At 39.1% G+C, this 17603-nt stretch overlaps 1 protein-coding gene across 2 annotated transcripts in view; it reads left to right on the top strand.

The window, feature by feature from the left end:
* Window positions 1-17603, top strand: part of DOCK4 (dedicator of cytokinesis 4) — a gene marked incomplete at both ends in the record, with an annotated part of 364189 nt that overhangs the window by 222883 nt on the left and 123703 nt on the right. For both annotated transcript variants that reach the window (XM_084230776.1, XM_084230775.1), the window contains 3 exons: window positions 8972-9096; window positions 9883-10045; window positions 12352-12458. In XM_084230776.1, the coding sequence (XP_084086902.1) occupies window positions 8972-9096; window positions 9883-10045; window positions 12352-12458 (395 nt within the window). The remainder of the gene's footprint in view (window positions 1-8971; window positions 9097-9882; window positions 10046-12351; window positions 12459-17603) is intronic.

Here is a 17603-nt window from a genome sequence, read left to right as displayed (position 1 = left end):
TTAACAAAAAAGAAAAAGTTTCATCCCACTGGGAAGAAAATTGATGGGCAAATGTAATATGAAAAACATATTTTAGAACAGAATGCAGACAGCTGCTAGAAGAATTCCTCAGCTTGGTCTCTGGGCAGTATCACTGAGAAATGGAAAAACATAAAGCAACATGGCACTTCCCTGACTGAATGATTGTCTGGGATGTGTTGTGCTCATGTGACTTTTGTCTGATTTTAATGATGGAGATGAACTTTCTGTGCAATAAGGCTGGCTTCTACCCCCTTCCTGCACCGTGTTTAATGACATGTTTCACTCTATCCAGGGAATCCATCCTCTCAGACGCCAGTCTACAGTGCAGGGGACTGAAAGAGATTTTTTTAAAGTTCTTCTTTTTTCTTTTCTCCTTTTTCTTCTATGGCTTTTGAATCTTCCAAATTGAGAAGGGAAAGACGTGTGTATTAATCAGTTGAAAGCAACTTTAAAACTCCATGGAACTTTTGACATTGGCAAACATACGATCATTGTTGTTTTTCTTTGTTATTTTCAGAATTTTGACTTTTCAGTTAATTCTCACTGTTGGCTCTATAAGAGCTTGAGCTGATTTCTTCCATGAGAAAATGTATGTGAATATTTCTGATGCACAGACAGTCTGCTAGCATGCTTTCTTTTTTTTTTCCTTCTCATTGTCTAGACTTGTCCTTCAGAGTGCATTTGTGTTCTGATAGAGGTCACGGTGGGTGAAGCACGTGCTGGTACCAACAGCACCGAGTTCATCGACACAGTCATTGCCTCTGCAGAATGAATTATTTGTGGTCCTGACACTGACAGGAACATACACAAAACCCTTCATATGAGGATCTAAGATTGTAATTAATGCCAGACTCTTTTTTTTTGGGATGGGAAAAACATGGATGTAGAAATTCTCCCCTTGCTCTTGCACTTCTAGGAGCAGATGTCTGTTTGTCACCTGGTGTGAGACGAGCAACTGCCACGTCCTTTCCAGTACTATGCAGTGCTCTGTGCCCTTTCATGTTATTAAAGGACCATTATTTGGCATTTTATTTTTTAGGATGTTCAAATTACAAAGAAGAAAAATCACCTCCTTTGAAGCTCCATCATTATCACCCACAAACTAAATAACTGCAAAAAGTTCTTTGGCATGGTCACTGAGCCCATGATAAGGAGAGAGAAGCAAAATAAATTCCATCAGAGCTCTCCAGTGGGCATATATCGCAGGTCCCAAGTGTCGTTTTCACTTTTCTAGTAGTCATTTAAAAAAGTGGGGAAAAAAGAGGTAAATTAATTTTAACAATGCATTTTATTAACCCAATACATTCAAGATGTTATGTCAACAGTTAATCCATAATAAGGTTATTAGTGGGTTTTTTACACTCTCTATTTCAGCCTAACCCTTTAAAGGTTGTGCATTTACAACACAGCTGTTTTTAGCCAAGTCACATTTCTAGTACTCACTTGCTACATGTGGCAGCGGTTATAGTTTTGGACAGCCCAGCTGTAAATGTCTTTGCAGACTCTGTGCAAAGCAGAGTCCAGGCCATTGGTGAATACCAGGAAGCACTAAGTTTCCATCCAGCAGACAGTCTGGAGCAAAACTGACTGATGTGGCAGGAGTGTCAGGGGAGGTCATGATGCCCTGCCCCTGCCCTGAAGTCCGTTCTTACTCTGAATTCATTTTCCCTAGGCAGTGCTCTCTCTGCTTTCATCAGGGTCAACCTACTGCATCTTCCCCACTCTACCCTGTGCCCTTGCAGACTTCTCACATGTCAACTGATTAAACTGTAACTCTTGGTTAGGGAATGCCTAATGAATACCTTGGGGTGCATTCACTTTTACTAAGAGATCTTTGGAGGTCCTAATCCTAAAAGGAATCAAGTAAAAATGGTGGAATGATGGGGGAGCAAGGGGTGGAGATTTGGATGCTAGAGGCTCCATCTGAAAACAATTGGCAGAGCGTACTTCAAAGGCTGCCAGCAACTGTAGCTTTGACAAGGATCTCAACATTTCAGTTTATTTCATAAGTATCATTCAGAGTAAACCTCCTTTTTCTTTTTTTTTTTTTTTATTTACACTGGGTACAGTCAGAAGCGCGAGAGGGTGAGAGAATTCACCAGAGCCATAACAGAGAAAAGAACAGGCAGACTGACAAAGTACACTGCTGAAGGGAGCAGCGGGCAGCAGGATAGGTCTGTGCACCATGGGGGACCCTTGCCCAGTGGCCGGGGATCAAACCAGTGCTGCAGAGGCTACAGGCAGCTTCGCAACCCAGAGCTCAACTGATGTGCCACTGGGGAGGCCCAAACCTCCTTTTTCTTTTATCTATGTATTTTAGTTCAGAAAGTCAGATTTCCCCTTGGCCAAAGGTGACTAGATATTGATTCATGAAGTTGGGGTGAGAGGAATGGTGGAGATGTGCTTGCCTCATGTGTTGGAAGGTGTACAGTTTTGTTCTTTCATATATAAATATTATTCTTTACCACTTACTAATAGAGACATACACATCAACAGATGGAATTGTCTAAGATAAGGACTCTTCTGGAGAAAGCAGGTTGGAACCAGCACACTACTTTCTTCCTCAGAAATACATCATGCACCTAACCCAACTTACCTCCCCCAGTCCAAATCACTGAGCCTGCATATCACATTGGTGTAGCCACTTGGTGTAGACCCGAGTACCCTGCTCGGGCATGGAGAAGGATAATGGTTTTTCAGCTAATGAGTGCCACTGTGACTATAGAGTGATCTAGATGAGGGTTCTACCATGCCGTGATGAGTTTGAATCCCATCTCTAGATCAGACTGAGGGGAGGGCTGGAAGCTCCCAAACTGGGAAAGTTTCAGGCCCCACTGTCCAGTGGTGAAGGACTTTCTCCAGTTCTCTATGCATTGCCTCAAGTGTGATGGCCAACAGAAGTCAACAGCCCATTCCTGCACCTGTCTCTATGTAACACTGTTCTGGAAAGACTGTAGTGTTTGCTGTTGCTTAAAAAAAGTAAAAAACTAGACACACCCCCCCACCAATTAATAATCTCTCCTAAAAACAAAGAAAAAGAATGTGAATGATAGAAAACAAAGAAAAAGACAGACTTTACTAAAGTGCACTCTGTGCACTTTATAGAGAAATCTGTAGCTAATTTTCAACCTATCCATAAATTTTCCCTGTCTTTGGACTGCTTGCATTTCCAATTACCTGTGAATATTCTCCCTATTTCTTTTTTTTTTATTTTATTTTTATATTCCCCATACCATTGCAACCCCCTTATTTTGACCCCAATCCCTCCCCTCCCCGCCCCCCACCCCTCATATAGTGTCTCTGGTTCATAGTTGTTTGTTGATTATGATTTTCACTTTCTTATAGTTATTCATTTTCCTGATCCCTTATTTAAGTTGTCTGGATTCCTGCTATGAGTGAGACCATCTGGTATTTTTCTTTTTCTTTCTGGCTTATTTCGCTGAGCATGATCCCTTCCAGCGCCATCCATGTTGCTGCAAATTGCATGTGTTTATCTTTTATTCTCCCTATTTCTTACTCCCCTTGAACATATTATGAGGTGATAGAAATTTGGGTGCAGATGGCATATTGTATTAGTTTCCCTTTGCCACTATAACAAATAACCACGAATAGGGTGGTTTAAGCACACATGTGTATTATCTTCCAGTTCGGGTTGTCAGTAGCTTGCACAGGCCTCTATGGGCTAAATCATCACCAGAGCTTCACTTTTTCTCATGGCTCAAAGAGAGAGTCCATCCTTGCCTTTCCCGGCTCCTGGTAACTGTTCGTACTCTATGACTCATGCCACCACATCATGCCAACCCCTGCTTCCCTTAGCATACCCCTTCTTTGACTCTTCTTCCTCCCTCTTATAAGGACCTTTAAGATTATATTGGGCCCACCATACTAATCCAAGAAAATCCCCCCATTTCAAGATCCTTAACTTAATCACATCTGGAGGTCTCTTTTGCCATGCAAGGTAGCATATTCCCAGTTCCTGGAATCAGGACCTAGAACTTTTGGGGATGGAAAGAAGAAGTGTCATTACTCTACCTGCCATATATTTAAAGGGTTGTTCAACCCAGTGGTGTGTGCAATGCAATAATTTCTCATCAGGTCCTGGTTGTTTTGGGGCTCACACTTGAATATTGATAATGACCAAGAACACAGGATGATATCCTCTCTCAAGATAATGTCTACCTTCTATTCCTGGGGTTGAGTTTTTATGCTTGCAATCTCAATATTTTTAAATTCATTTAACTTATTCATCTCCCTCATTCTTCTTCTGGTGGTTTGATTTCTTCATGTTGTCCCTGGTCTGGATGAGTCAGTTTTTGTCCATCCTTGTCCTGCAGAAGTGGTTCCTCGAATTGAAATCAGTGCTTCAGGACTGGTCTGAGCAATGCAGAGTAAAGTAGGGCTAATACATTCCTTGCTGGAGGCACCGGTCCTCTGGTGATGAAGGCTGAATTGTACTAGCTTGTTGGATGACTGTTCTCAAACTGTTCATTTATATTTTTTTCATGGGCAAAGTGTGGGTATACTGATAATACATTGGACACATTTCTTTTCTTTTCTTTTCTTTTCTTTTTTTGTGGGACCCTCGCCGGTGGCCAGGGATCGAACTGGTGCTGCAGAGTCTGCGGGCAGCCTCGCAACCCAGCACTCAACTGCTGCGCCACCAGGGGAGGCCCTGGACACATTTCTTAACCTCTTCACTTTCATTTCCTCATCTGTAAAATGTAAATAATAGTGCCATCTTCGGAAGTTGATGTAAGGATTTAATGAGGTGTTCTACTTAAAGCAATTTGCTTTATAATTGAAGTTCTCAAAAAAACCCTTTCAGTCGTTTATACATGTTCTTTTGTTTTAAACTGAAGAACAGGAACTTTTCCAGTTCCATAAGTATTAACAAATATCCATTGCAGATAAGTGACCTTGGGCCAGCCTTTGTGGCTGGGTGCAGTGTTTTGCTTGATGTGGTGAGTGTACAGGACAGAATCAAGGATCAAGGTTTTTAGCTACTGATTGAAAACTCTTGCTGGTGAGGTCAAGCCATAAACCAACCCCATTTGGATGCAGTCACTGAAGTCTTTTGAATTTGTTCCTTTTGTTGTGGCCTCATCTTTATCCTGTCTACAGTGATCTTTACAAAGCCTTCACATGTATAAAGGCTTCCCAGCCAGTGGGTCTGCTAATCAGAGGAGGGTGTTGTGCACATCAAATTCACATAGTAATAAATTTTAGAGGTACAAGGTGTTAATAAACATTGTCAAGAAAATAGCTTTTCACACTGGTGCCGTGACTTCATTGCATACTCACTTTATGGTTTCTCTCTTAATTACCCAAGATGCTTTCTTAACACCACTCGGGCTTTTTCATTTTCTCTGGAGCCGACCTCAAGTGTATTGAGTTTAATTAGCACTTGTTTCAACTTTATCCTTCTGAATATTTTGGCAAAGGTGGCACCTCACAGTATTAGAACATAGCAAGCTGCAAAATTCCTGGGGAGACATGTAGAATGTCATCCAGGAGAAATGTTATTCTTGTCATGTGTTCTCTTTTCAAAGAAACCTTATTTTAGTCTAAAAGGTTTGCAAAAGATAAAGGGGCTTACAGCGATAGTGACAGTTTCAGAACAGAAAATTAGAGCATATGTGAGGTGTTTCATTTGTAAAGGTATTTTAATCCAAAAGTTCTTTTGTAAGTTATAGAAACAGCATAACATAACAAGGTAGCCTGGTCCCTACCTCTGCCTTTATACCACTCCCATTTTAATAACACAAGCTTGAAGCCTAGAGGTTTATATTATCTTGTTTAGACTAACATTACATGGAGTAGACTGTAGCAGAGAGAGACTTGAATCCTGATCTCCTTATTCTAATATTACTGGGACCTCATATCCTTTAGCCTTATTTGAGTTCAGAAGGGACAGAACAATCAGGTAAGTTACAAATGAAACAGGTTTTAGAGATTCACTAGGGGCGCTAATACCATTGTTAACCTTGTTGACTAGGGGCGCTAATACCATTGTTACACTACTTTGTCGAAACACACCATAGCTTACTCAGATCTCATCTTGTTGGTGAAGGAAGCCTACACTCATGTAACACCTCCTCTATCCCATTCAATGCTAACTACCCCCTTCTCAGTTTTACTTTTACCCCCAGTTTATCATTATTCAACAAGCTGTGTATTCTACTAGGTTCTACACTTTGTGGAAAGGCATCTGGGCTTTGTTCATTGATCCTAGAATAATATTTGGTACATAATAGGTGTTCAAGATATATTCCATGAATGAATATGTGGGGAAAGACTTCATGGCACTGGCAATCCTTTACTTTCTGGCAGCCTTTCCGTCCCTCAGGCCAAGCTTACACACAGGGGAAAATAGCCCTGCTATCCGCCCCCACCCTCTCTTGCCTTTGCTGAAGTTACAGTAGCCCTGTCCTTCCCACAGCTGAGAATAGAAAGCCCTTCCCCCACAAGAAACATGGACCTTTCATTTTGTAGGATAGCTAATCCCCTTGTGGTTGGGACAAGCTAATTACTCATTATGAGAAATTCCTAAAGTAAAACCCCCTGTAACTATACTTCCCATTAATCAGTGTATGTTTTATAGTCTATTTGTAAGCATAGCTACTCATTATGTGTCACCTCCATGAAGAAACAAAGGAATTTTGCTATTGTTAACTAGCATGTTTTGCTGTAAAGTACCTTGAGTTCAGTGATTTTTCTTTTCACCTGCCAAATCTGTTAGTGGGGAAACTATTATCAAGAATTTCCTCCCAAACATATTGTTGACATAGCACATGTGCAGACCATTAGTGTATCAGACCTATTTTGAATCTGTTGAGGCTGGGTGATCCAGAGGACAAACTGTGAGTTTACTAGTCATCTTACAATGGAATTGTATTAAGAATGTATGTGTAAGTGTGTGTATGTGTGTATTATGAAAAAATCTACAAGCAGATAAAATTTATGAGGATGTTTTCTTAAAAATGTTTAAATGGAGATGGTTAAAACAAAATTCAAAGCATGCAAATATAATTTTAATATGGAAAGACTTTCTACCAGGAATTCCAAGTTCATTGCCTTTCCAAGTTGATTTGTATGAACTGTAGGAGAGTACTAAAATCCATGAGACCGCTCTGTCAGTTATTTCCAAGAAGGGATACACTTCATAAAGCATGGTTTAGAATTCATCTTTTTGTGTCCACTCTCACTACTATTTATTCAACATAGTATTGAAAGTCCTAGCTAGAGCACATAGGCAAGAGAAAGATATAAAAGGAATCCAAGTTGGAAAAGAAATAAAACTATCCCTATCAGACCTCCCCTGGTGGCGCACGCAGGTGGTTGAATACCACGCTGTGAAGCTGTCTGCAGACTCTGCAGCATGAGTTCAATCCCAGCTGGCCGGCAAGGGTCCCACATGACACAGCAGACCTCTCCTGTCACAACCGCTGCTCCTCTCAGCAGTGTATTTTGTCAGTCTGCCTGTTCTGCTCCCTGCTCTGTCTCTGGTGAATCCTCTCACCCTCCGCGCATCTCAACTGTACCCCGGTTCTTGTATAAATAAATGAATAAATCTTTTAAAAAATAAAATAAAGCTATCACTATCACTAAAGGTAAAAGGAGGAACCTTTTCCAAGGATCTATGGTAGAAGATTATGGGTACTATGGGGGTGAGTGTGATGTGGTAACATACAATTGAAGAAGTACGAACCTGTAGCTCTGAATCATACATAGTGTTATGAGCCAGTGTTACTTCAACTGGAAAAATAATCCTTTTTAGGACTTAATCAGTTTCCCTGCTTTATGGCCGATCTACTTCCTGGGTTAGCCCAGGTCGCCTGAGAATGATGCTATCAGAAAAACTGGTGTGTGTGGAGGAAAGTGACCCAGGCACACTGGTATTCCCCCAGGACTTTCTAAGCTATGGTACTTTCTTGTGCATGCTTTGGCCAGGAAGCTTTATAAATTTCCTGTCTGTGAACCCATTTGTATGGTTACCACTTTTTCTGGTGTTTTGCTTTCTTATGGGGAGGGTTTTTTTTTTTTTTTAATTAGAAGTAGAGACTATTACATTTGGTTCTAAAAGTAACTTCAGCTTTGCCAACCTCATCAACATTTACTTACAAAATCTTTCTATTACTACTTCATTTATTACTTTCTCACTTTTCATCCACTCATCATTTCATTCTTACAGGAGAGGTGAAAGCACACTATTCAGTGTGTTCCTAAGTTTGTTAGTTGCCATAAATGTCTCTTTTTTCTTAAAGCCTTAAAAAAGAAGTAAACTTTTCAAGTTTTATATATAATAAAGAATAAAAACAAGTATTATATATGTACCTAGAATATGTCAGTTTGACTCTATGGCCTTTCTCATTTTGTAGGTTGATGATTACAAATTGTAAGTCAAGTTTGTATGAATGAATTATTCCGCATCTATATTCATAAAGCACTAATATGGATTCTCACAGCAATGAAATCATTTTGTCCATGAATTCTGAAAAATATTTGGATTGTATCTATTCCTTTTGTAGTCCTGTCATCTTATTTCTTTTAAATAGTCCTTCTACTCTAAGTGCTATGACTATAAAGTATTACAATTAATTTCTGTGAGCTACCACTGCTGAGCTGTCACTTTGTAATCACACTTCATTAATGAAATGAGGGAACTATTAAAAAATGCCAAGACTTGACAATGCTTTCCTACTCATAGTCTCAGGATTCACCTTCTAAATGTATATTTTAAGTGTTGCTAATTAAGACTAGCAGGGTGACTTTACTGTGCCTTACTATTGGCAGCAAGGATGGGGACTCTTATAAAAGTATAAATATAGCATATTTTACTTTTATGTGTATGCTATAATAGTATATTTATGAACTAAAGTTTTTCTTAGTGAAGTACTTTTATTACATGCCTAGTAAATATAATTTGGTTTAACTTTTCCTTTCCTTCTAGGTGAAATGCGGAATGATTTATACATCACTATAGAAAGAGGAGAATTTGAGAAAGGAGGGAAGAGTGTTGCCAGAAATGTAGAAGTTACGATGTTCATTGTAGAAAGTAGTGGCCAGTCCTTAAAAGTAAGTTAACACTGGACACTTTTTGGTAAAACCGTCTCACCTAATTGATTTGGGTTCATCTTAAATTGATCAGTTAATTCCTGATTTGCAGTGTTTTCTATCTTATTTTTCTTCTCTGTGTAGTCTTCCTTTTTTAAAAAATTGTTAACTATGCCCTTTAGAAGAGACAGTGGAAAAGCAAAAAGGTTTTTACAGTCTAATTGTGTCAGCAATTTCCCATAGCAGTTATTCCTTAAATGTATCTTTTAATGCAATTTCATTTTTCTCTTTTCATCTGTCATGTTTCGGAGAGGAATACTTTTTCTTTGGCAAATGGTAAAAAACAAAAATCATACTTGAGCCTATGAGTTTTCATTCTGACCAAAATAAGACATGAATATTGGGGTAGTACTAATTTGGTGCTAATGACAGAGATCCTTTATGGAAGAAGCATTTAAAACGAAGCCTGGGGCTCAGTTAGTCTTCCAGGGAGGCATGGAGGAAACAAACTTCCCCTGCAGCAGGTTGAGAACTTGGTGGCATAATTCAATTTTAAATGGGGCATATGTCATACACGTCACCAATGTCCACCCTTGTAAGGCTCAGTAGGCCCTAGGAGATCAGTATTAAACAGATGCAGCCCACTAACATCAGCAAGTGCAGAAACAGCGCTGCAAAGGACTGACAAGGTAATTTCACATGAAGTGCTATTTGGGGAGTAGGGAGATACAGCAAAGCAATTGCTCTGCTGCTTTCAAAATAATCTTTAAATAAAGCTGTCTTTAACCTGCATGTTTATTTTGTTAGGATTTTATCTCCTTTGGCGCTGGAGAACCACCAGCTAGCGAGTACCACTCTTTTGTGCTTTATCACAACAACAGTCCCAGGTGGTCTGAACTGCTGAAACTTCCTATTCCTGTGGATAAATTCAGGGGTGCACACATCCGCTTTGAGTTCCGGCATTGTTCCAGTAAGTGTTTAGTGGGATTGACTACACAGCTTTGTTAGTTTGGGATAGTCTTCCTACTGAGCTGTAAATGACAGTGTGGGCTAATCTTCAGAAAGTGTGTGGCAAACCAGAGACCTCAGGAGGGAGAGGTGAAGGTGAGTGGACTCCCAAGTGGCGAGTGGGCTCACTTCTTCTGAAGAGCTAACAATCTCCGTGAAAACAGAAAGGAGGGAAAGGGAGAGAAAAATAACCTCGGGAAATCCACAAGGTTTTTCTTTAAGTGATCACTTTCACAAACATTAAATCATTGTTTTCATGATCTGGAAAGACACAGCATTAGCATTTAGACTTGACTGGCTCTGGGGTTCTTAGGAAGTCCTGACCAGTCAGTCCACTACTTCTCAGGACAAGAGCTGATCCAGCTTTCAGACATAGCAAAGGAACCCACAAGATTCTTGTGGACATGTGATGTCATTAAGAAAGCCTCTGATTGGCTCATATTTCTATCTGATTTGCATATATATCTGCCTCACCTTGTAGTCTCAGACAGTATGCAAATGACAGCCAGGTAATGTCATCCTGAAAGTCCTTAGATGACATGAAGTAATTGCCTCATTTTACAGATATTAAAAAAAACAAGACATAGAGATGTTACTGTATTTGTCCATGTGGGCATTATTATTCATAAGGTTGTCACTTCTGACATCTCTTTTTAAGCCTTTTGAATTCATTTCCATCTTCTCGATTTACCACGCCCTGACGCCACCAGCCCCCACTCCAGGGATTTTTTGTTAGTCCTTGTGTCCCCAGAGTGTATTTTAGACACTACCAGAGGCAGTGAACATTGTGACTACAGAAGCTTCTGGTGAGCTTGTAGTAAAACAAGCAAGAAATACAGAAGAATGATATTACTGGAGAACCGGTGGGTTCTTCTCCAGCCTAGAAGTAATGGAAGCATTCCCAGCAGACAGGCAGTGACTTCAGCTGAGCACTGAGTAACTCATCCAGCCATCAGGGATAGGAGAAGGACCTTGTCTGTTGCCAGAGCTGGCATATTTTGGAACTGGCTGGTGCAGCTGCCTAAGTTACACTTTAGTGGGTATTTCAGAACGTAGGGAGATGACTATCAGGGTTGTAATATTCTTCTAAATTCCCAGAAGAATTTCAAGTCTAGGAGTTAAAGTCAGAAAATAGAAGGGACTTGGAATGGTGATATTCCATTCTTACCAATCTTTGTTATAAATTCTCACTTGGGCCTAATATAAACTTTGAACTTTAAGGTAGCAAAAAGAGGAAAATAAAGTTGAAATAGAGGGTGGAGTGGTAGAACGAACATTTGGAGGAAATTATTAAGACTGTAAACCCTCTTATCCTTGTAATTCAAACATTGTTCACCGGTTTTTAAGGTTTTTTTTTAATGTTCATTGCTGAAATTCAGAAGAAATAGTAAAATACAAAAAAGAAAAAAATCACATAATCCCATAAAGTACTAATAATCAACAATAAAATGGCATTAGTTTCCAAATAGTTCTGTGTATACATGTATTTATTCAAATATATAATTTATCCATGAAACAAATATATATTGAATGCCTGCTATACCAAGCACTTCACTGGTGTTTGAGTTATGTTAGTGAGCACAACAAAATATCTCATTTCAGAGTTTTCATTATGGAGAGGGAAGACAAACAATATATGAACAAGTAAATGTATAATGTACCAGGTATGATAGGTGCAGTACAGAGACTAAATTGGGGTTAGGTGGTGGAAAGTGATGGTGCCATGTTGCTGGTTGACACAGGGCAATCCAGAAAGACCTCTCTGATAAGAAGATGTGTCAGTCAGCAGTAACCTAAGAGAAGCCAAGGCACCATCCCTGGGTCTCTGGGGAAAGAATATTTCAGGCAAAGAGAATAGTAGGTACAAAATACCTGAGATTGAAACAGGCTTGGTGTTGTCAAGGAATAGCAGAAGACCATAATGAACAAGTGGGAGAAGGAATAGAAGGTGAAATGTGATGAGAAGAAAGACCAATCCACAAATTAAAAAAAATAATAATAATTTCAGATGTCAATGAGAAAAAGGGACATGGAGTAAATGAATCAACGAATACAAATTGCAGATGATGGGCCAGGAGTAGGGTGTTTGAGGGTACCTCCTGGAGAGAGAGGTCCCTTTTAAAAGCATCTCTCCTTATGCAGAGGGAGCTGGTGAACATGGGTGGTATTTCTTGTTGATTGTGCTTTTTTGGCAATTTGTGATTCTGGCTGCACATGTGTCAACATGCACCTAAATAAGTGAGTGTTCCTTGTTTTTTTCCCCCATAGCAAAGGAGAAAGGAGAGAAGAAGCTGTTTGGTTTCTCTTTTGTCCCCCTGATGCAGGAAGATGGCAGGACTCTTCCAGATGGCACCCATGAGCTCATTGTGCATAAGGTAAGTAACATTAATTAGATGTTGGTGATGGCTGTGAAAAACAGGGCTGAATTATTAACTCACTGTCATATGTCACTCTTCTGGAGAAGAGAAAAAAAAAGACTGAAAATAATACCCTTTTGGAAGATTGCTGGCAGGAAAATGTCTTTTTGAAAATATGACTTTATTCTTTGTCATATTCTAAAACATTTCAAAGATGATTTATATTTTCCTCTCAAGTGTAGCTGTTTACGAACATCTATATGTTGATCAGAAAGCCTGTTTTGCCAATGCATTCTTTCCCGGCTGGATCTGAATACCCCCAGATGTAATTTTAGCAAGGTCAACATTTTTCTTGTCTGCTGCTCTCACTAAAGAAGCAGAGAAATAGCTGTACTCTGTCTCCGACTTTGGCAGGTCTTACTTCCTATTTTTTGCATCAAGAATTGTCAAAAAAACATTTGGAAGAAATGTTGAGAATACTAGTAATAATAAAGTATAGGACAGAAATACCAGTAATAGTGAAATACAGAGTGAAAGTACACTGGTTAATCCAAAATATTTCCCCTTTGCCTTTCTCCATTCCTGTAATCACATGGCATTTCAGACTTATGAACTGTCACCGAGGCTGCTGGTCCCTCTAGCCTAGGACTCATCTTCCTCTAGTCCAGTTTCTATCCAGTCATTATCATGACCATGTATAGTACAGATCTAACCAGGCCACTTTCCCAATGTAAAGCCATTAAAAAGCTCTCTGTCACTAAGAGGATGGATTCCAGATTCTCAGAGTGGGCCAGGCTTCTGTGCCCACTCCTAGCTCTGAATCATCTCTCACCACCTCCTGTCCATTACTTGATATCTCAGACACATCCAGCCCTTTCTAGTTTCTTATTCCTTACCCCTGGCTGCTGGTTTCCTCTGCTCTCCCCCTGACCTAGATGTATGCCTCTCTGCTCCTACTTCCCACCTCCACCTCCTTGGAAGACCAGTCCCCACACCACAGCTCCTACTCCCTGTCCTCCCTGCTGGGCTACAGTCCCTCACCACCCCCACCAAGATTCCTGTATTATCTACATACTTCCCTTTACACATAATAGTACTCAGTACCTTGCCCCATTGTATCTGAAGACCCCTTGGCTTACCCTAGATCTGGTTTCTGGCACATGTGCAGTGAATGGATGAAGTAGATTAGAAGCCAAAACTTCCTTTATCTTTGGATTATTTCTCATTAAATTAGCATGACTGCAAAACACACATGGTAATTTCTATTGGTACATGCATGTATGTATGTTATATATGCTGAATCATTTATTTTCTAGTTACTTATCCAGCACATTTATTGACCGCGAGCTACAGGCTGGCCAGTCATTGATCTAAGTACTGGAAGTAGCAGTGGCGAATGGCACTTAAAGCCCTCCATTTCTACTACTTACTTCCTCTCTACTTCAAAAAGTGACCTAAAGGAGCTTAGAATGTTAAAATGCAAAAGAAAAAGTACTTCAAAACAGAGACTCTGGTAGAACAAAAAGAGATGCTAGATGGACAAGACACTTGAGATGATCTCACCTTGAGGTGGAGGGTCCCTTATGTAAAATCTGAGGTATCACAAACAACATCTTCAGACACAGTTTTCCTAAAGACATAAATGATTATTTGTATGGATGTATGTGATATTGCCTCTGTATAACATTAAATCTTGACTCACGAAAGGCAGGTTTAAGTGAATTAAAACTGGACTCTCAGCTTCCTAATAATTCATGGAAGAATGAATCATTTCTATATGACATTTCACATGTGGGCCTTCTTACCTGTGGTTTTTAGATAGGTGCTAAGTTTCCAATCAAGTCCATGTTGACTCCCCTAAGAATGCTGAGTTTCCTGGTTCTGATTAGAGACATCCACACATTTTAAATGCCAGGAGGACAAGGAGCAAAGTTTGCTCTTCAACCTGAGCATTGATACCATTGATATCAATGGATATTGGTGCCATCTGATACCAATTCCCAGGGAACCACTCTGCTGCTATGCAGAGGCCTGTGGCCCTGTTAGCAGGAAAAAACTCTTCTCACATTAGATCTTTGAACTCAGTGCACTCTCATGCACAAATTTTCACTGAGTACCCAGAATTCTGTTCTAGGAAGCATCAGAAATTTTATGGGAACGTGAACAACTTAACAGGCAGGTATTCCCAGTGATATTCCTCAATCATGGAGGAAGCACAGGGTGGTGTTGGTAGATTGTATAATTTTGGGCTCACCTATGTTGAGCCCAAAGTAAAATGCTCAACATAGAATCCACAGAAAAATGCTGTGCAGCTGAGTTGTCTTATATTAGAGTTATTCGCTATTGCTTATTTAAAGGTTGTCAAATACTCCCCAACCATAACAACTTTTGCTTTAGTCTACTTGATGCTGTGGCTTTCTTTTTCATAGAATCAAGCCAGCAAGTTCGGTTTCAGTTGAAGGCCACTTGCAGTTTATGATTATAAAACCTTATTACAAGTATAATGTTTCTCTTTCCTCTACTATGGCAGGAAAGCATACAACCTGCTGATAATTAGAGCCTTGAATTTACTTCTTTAAAAAAAAAGATCAAAAGAGAAAAAGGAAGAAAGACAGGAGTAGGAATGGATTGCCAGTCATTGGTGGTGTTGAGATGACCGCAACAGGTGTTAGGGAAGAAGAAAGAACAGGAACCCTACCATGCTTCTTATACCAGAATGAATTCCAGAAAAAAATATGAAAGTCTTAAATATATGAGTGAATATTTTTATATTTCATTAAGGAAGGCCTTTTTAAGGATGGCTCAAATGTTAAACATCAAGTACAAAAAGTTTTGTAAGTTTGGCTATATAAAATTTAAAGTGTCTTTGAGGTAAAACTGTCATATCAAGACCAGGAGACACATGACAAAGTGCAATATGGTTACAACACAGTTTTCAGATTAGTTTCTCTTGATCAAGAGGTTAAAAATTAGTAAGGAAAAGAAAAGGCTGAATGCTACAAGCTTATTAAGAAATGATAAACACAAACGTATAGAATAAGTATGTGAATAATCAAAGAAATGTAAGTTAAAAAATGTGAAACTTTTTGGCCTATCAGATTGGTAATATCTTTTTAAAATTTATAATTGGAGAGTATGAACAAGGGGAGGAGGAACATATTTTCACATTCACAGAGGAAAGGTGAACAGTATTGACATTCATGAGGAAAGTTTGGCAACACATAGATAACTTTATTTTTTTTCTTTTTTTTAATTAATTTTTAAAATATTTTATTTTATATAATCCTTACATCATTTTTCATCTTTGTACAATGTATGCATTTTCATTTTGGTTATATTCCCCATACAATTGTATCCCCCTCTTATTTTGACTCTAGTTCTTCTTCTCCCCGCCTCTCCCTAATCCCCCCCCACCCCCATAGTGTTTCTCTGGTTTATAGTTGCTTGTTAATTTTGATTATTACTTTGCATTGATTAGTCTTTTTCCTGGTCTCTTATTTAGGTTGTCTAAATTCCTGCTATGAGTGAGACCATCCGGTATTTTTCTTTTTTCTTTCTGACTTATTTTGGTGAGCATGATCCCTTCTAGCTCCATCCAACACATAGATAACTTTAAACATGCATATCCTTTGACTCAGTCATCTTACACCTTGGTATTTGTTGGGAAAAGATAATTAGACATGGCAAATAAAGATAACCCAAGGGGCCTCCCCTGAAGGTGCAGCGGTTGAGTGCTGGGTTGTGAAGCTGCCCGCAGCCTCTGCAGCGCCGGTTCGATCCCCAGCCGCCAGGCGAGGGTTCCACATGGTGCGCAGACCTCTCCTGCCGCCCACTGCTCCCCTCAGCAGTGTACTTCTTCAGTCTGCCTGTTCTGTTCCCCGCTTTGGCTCTGGTGAATTCTCTCACATTCCCGCGCTTCGGACTGTACCCAGTGCTTGTATAAATAAATAAAATAAATCTTAAAAAAAAAAGATAACCCAAGGATATCATTACAGATTTATTGAAATCCTGAAAACTTCAAAGGTATCTAAATTTCCAGTTATATAGATCTGGATAAATAAGCTTATATCCATACAGTGAATGAAATACTGCCTATTATTGAAATAATGTTTAGTGGAGATTGTTATGTATGTACATAAAAAAGTTTGCCATATATTGAGAAACAGCACTTTGTATAAACATATTTAGTATAATGCCATTTTTATAAAATTATTTACACATCCCTAAGTATATGTGTGTATAGAGATGTTTGGAAGGATGTCCTAAAACACTGACAGTAACTTTTTTATTTTAACACTGCTTAAAGTTTTTGTTAGTGGGCAAATGTCAGTTTTTAACATTCATTTTGAAAAAGAGAAAAATGGGAAAAGACAAAAAATTAGACTTAACTATTTTTGTACCATTCAACTCTGGAGTTGCATCCAATAGAGACTATTCTGTTGTTGATTTTGATAGTATCTTGGTGGCAATGTTCATGGTAATTGCCTGGAACCTTTGTGAATCATATTCCATGTCATTCATTGATATGTACTGTCTAGAAAAGTAAAATTGCTGAGTGATGGAGAAATGTTCTTAAAAAGTATCTTACCTCTTTCTTGCAGAGGTGATACAGAAAGTAACTGTGGTTTGTAATAAGCATTTACCTGCTCTTCATGTACAGTATTAGTTTAAAATTCAACCCTGCAGAGAGCTAAGAAGAAAGCTGCTGTGTTAAGGACTATTTAATAGCTTAATTTGGATCTAAAGTTTGTGGGCAAGATAGTTTTCCTTTATGATAATGGCTGGATCCCACTTTTAAGTGTGTTCTAAGGAAATTGTTCTTATAGAGTTGTTAGTAGTCAGTAGACTGTCAAGGACTTTGAGTCATCCCTTAGTGCAGGATCTAAAGATTCCTGAAGACAAGACCCCTTTCAGGTCATTTAAACTTTACACAATTGATTGCATGTTTGAAATGGTGTCCAGTGGAAATAAATTCTGAAATCTACAAAAACCTGAATGTCATAGCTCCAGAAAAATAAGTGAAATAATTTGATTAGCCATCATTAGACTTCTTGTGCTTCCAGAGTCCCTTTGAAAAGAGATTGAAGTAATAAGCATAGGAGAATTCATTTTCTAAAAGTCAAGTCTCTTAAGGGAATAATAGTGAGAATCCAAAATAGGAGG

Source organism: Talpa europaea, assembly GCF_964194135.1.
Source record: "Talpa europaea genome assembly, chromosome: 3".
Lineage (NCBI taxonomy): Eukaryota > Metazoa > Chordata > Mammalia > Eulipotyphla > Talpidae > Talpa > Talpa europaea.
This window is presented reverse-complemented; position numbering and strand designations above follow the sequence as displayed.